Source organism: the organism of the source record quoted next (assembly GCF_019968985.1).
Source record: "MAG: Porospora cf. gigantea B chromosome Unknown PgB_NODE_3772_length_2463_cov_130.267, whole genome shotgun sequence".
NCBI classification, from domain to species: Eukaryota; Apicomplexa; class Conoidasida; order Eugregarinorida; family Porosporidae; genus Porospora; species Porospora cf. gigantea B.
In genome coordinates this window covers 1-2463 of record NW_027178971.1, presented here as the reverse complement: position 1 = coordinate 2463, position 2463 = coordinate 1, and the positions used below count along the sequence as shown (strand labels likewise).

At 54.1% G+C, this 2463-nt stretch overlaps 2 protein-coding genes across 4 annotated transcripts; both read right to left on the bottom strand.

Annotated features, from left to right (window-relative positions):
* Nucleotides 1–62: 62 nt before the first annotated feature.
* KVP17_000869 (uncharacterized protein) lies at nt 63–896 on the bottom strand (the record flags this gene model as incomplete). Of its 2 annotated transcripts, none has more annotated exons than XM_068515732.1 (1): nt 63–896. In XM_068515732.1, the coding sequence occupies one exon, from the start codon at nt 894–896 to the stop codon at nt 63–65; it is 834 nt and encodes a 277-aa protein (XP_068374813.1). The 2 variants fall into 2 exon arrangements, with proteins under 2 accessions (XP_068374813.1, XP_068374812.1); XM_068515731.1 differs by having other exon boundaries at nt 63–836.
* A 9-nt stretch (nt 897–905) lies between these two features.
* KVP17_000870 (uncharacterized protein) lies at nt 906–2309 on the bottom strand (the record flags this gene model as incomplete). 2 transcript variants are annotated; one of them, XM_068515734.1, is made up of 3 exons in its annotated part: nt 906–1338; nt 1367–2037; nt 2064–2309. In XM_068515734.1, coding segments are annotated over 3 exons (1350 nt in total), but the record flags the coding sequence as incomplete, so codon positions are not given.
* Nucleotides 2310–2463: the final 154 nt, after the last annotated feature.

Here is a 2463-nt window from a genome sequence, read left to right as displayed (position 1 = left end):
TGCTGGTGTCTTAACGTGCCTCTTATTCAGGATTTTCCACGGGACAGAACGGATTGGCTTACTCATTTCGACACAGAATGCACCCTTGTAGATTGTCTCCGCTCGTCTTCCATGCGTGTAGCTGAGAGCAACTTCTCGATGACGCCTTGTGCGAGTTTTTTGGCCAGGGGTTGAAGCGATTCCAAACTCTCATAGTCTGTGAGAAAGCCTCCAGGCATGAGGATTCCAACGATCATTTCTTGCTCGTTGAGGACGAATGTAACCTTTCCAGAGATGAGAGACACCTCCTCAGAGCAAGGATCCACAAAAAAAACTGCCGAGGCGGCGTTGTATGCGAAAGTGACTGCCGCGAGCACATGATGCATGCAAAGGCCCACCGGTTGGCGAGCCTCTACGTCATGTACTATGACCTCATCTCCGTCTACAGTGACATCCTGTCGACGGAAATGTTTCATCGCTGCCACGGCTGACAGGATGCAAGCGTCCTCAAGGTTGTCGTCAAACTGCAAAGCACGGACGTCACAGTGGATTGACCACACCTTTCGACCTCCCATCACGCAGAGTGCTTCTGTGTCGATGAGACCCGCTGACTTGAATATCTGGTCAATCGTACTGGCGATGGTTTTGGCCCGCACGGCCTGCTTGCCAGGCTCCCAGTGAGGGCTCGCCAATCCTCCAAGATCCACCGAAAACGATACGTTACCCTCTTGGGGCCTGTCCATGTAGGGTTCGACTAATTCTGCCCTCACCACAGCCAGCACTCGAGTCTTTCCCACGCTGATTATTGCCGTCCCGTCCGCCAAGCCGAATTCGATGTCGACATCACGGTAATCCATCAAGCCACGGCCATCGTGCCGAATTCCATCGCGCAGTGCCGCCTCCAAGAACGCAGGCATAATACTGTTTTAACACTGATGCGCGCGGATAGGCTTCAACATACTGTCCAACCGCTGTTCGTGCTGCGTGAGCTTGAAGGACGCCATTGATTCCTCTCCAAAAAATGTAGCCAGGCCGTGGGTTAGCACTGGCAAGAGAAGATTTCTGCACGTGACGACAGTGCTGGCCAGCTTGTTGCATTCAGGGTATCTTAAACTGCATGTCTCCAAGATGTCTAAAGCGCGACGAAAGCAGTCGTCGAGCACGACTAGAACCCTCACGTTTAGACAGACAGGAGGTATCATACGTATCTGCGTCAGAAAGTCGAAGAACCCTCTGCACAGCGTAGCCAGTGGCGGGCATTCAGTCAACAAGAACGTGGCGTCCCAAAATGATTCGGATGACCCGTCGAATGAGAGCCCGCTAACGTCGGGCTTCCAGTCACTTCTCCTCGTGAGCAATCTGTGTCAGCTTGCTATTCGGCTCTCACAGTCTGAACTTCAACAATGTCGGTTCCATAGTGTGGACTGCAGCCTTCAGCAAGAAGTCCAGCAAAATGCTGTCTAGATCTTGCGAGATTGACAAGCCCAGTGCTTCCAGTTCAGGAGAGGTTTGACCTTCAGCTTGTATGAAGCTGGCTACGTGTGCGATGCTTGTCGGGTCTGCGAGGTCCGCACTCGAGAACAAATCACCGACGTACCACAGGAGCCAGTCGAGTTCCCTGTTGGCGAATCCATACAAGGCGCGTTTGTCGGGGAGCAGGTTCTCACAGGAAGCGACCATCTCAGCGATCCGTGCGGTGAAACGACTGACAGAGGCCAGTCCACGGAGACTACCGTCGTGGGTAACGAGCATTTTGAGCCGCATTCCGGCCGTTGCTTTCTCTAGAGACTGAAGGTAGGCCCGGGCGACCGCATCTTGATCTCGAAGGAGCGTTTCCAGAAGCAGAACGACGCCAATTGGCTGCTGGTCTGGAGCGGCCACTATTGCGTCGAGAACACAGTCAAACGCGAGCTTCATCTCCTCATCAACCTCATCACGCCACTTTTTTGTCGCTGGTAGACTGTTAACGTCAGGGATCAGCCGCTTCTGGCCCCACTCATGCAGCGATTCGATCGCCGTCTCCAAGTCGCCGGTTTTCAGATTAGCATGGACGCTTTTCTGTTGTGCGCAGGCTGGTATCTTACGGGCATTGCGGTGAAACGGTTCACCTCGGCAGAGGCCGCTGCATCGGTGGAGACGTCCAGATTCTCGGACAGGGCCACCAGCTCGGCAGTACGGTCAGACACCACTTGCAGTCGCGATCGCAGCTCGGCCAGCAGTGTCTGGACATTGCCTGTAATCTGCCCGGTTGACAGCAGTTGAGAAGCGTAACGCATTGCCATCGCGGCCCAGTCTTGCTGAAGGTGTGAATCATCCACTGAGAGCTTTGTCTGCGTCCCAGCGGCGCCCCGTAGTTTACGTTCTCTGTCTTCAAATCTTTGAAACTGAGGTTCAACAAGGAGCTCAAGTAGGAAGACTCCACGACGGCCGCCTTCAGTGTGTCCGCTGACGGCTTCTCGAGGAAGCAGCGAAGTTGGGTTGACA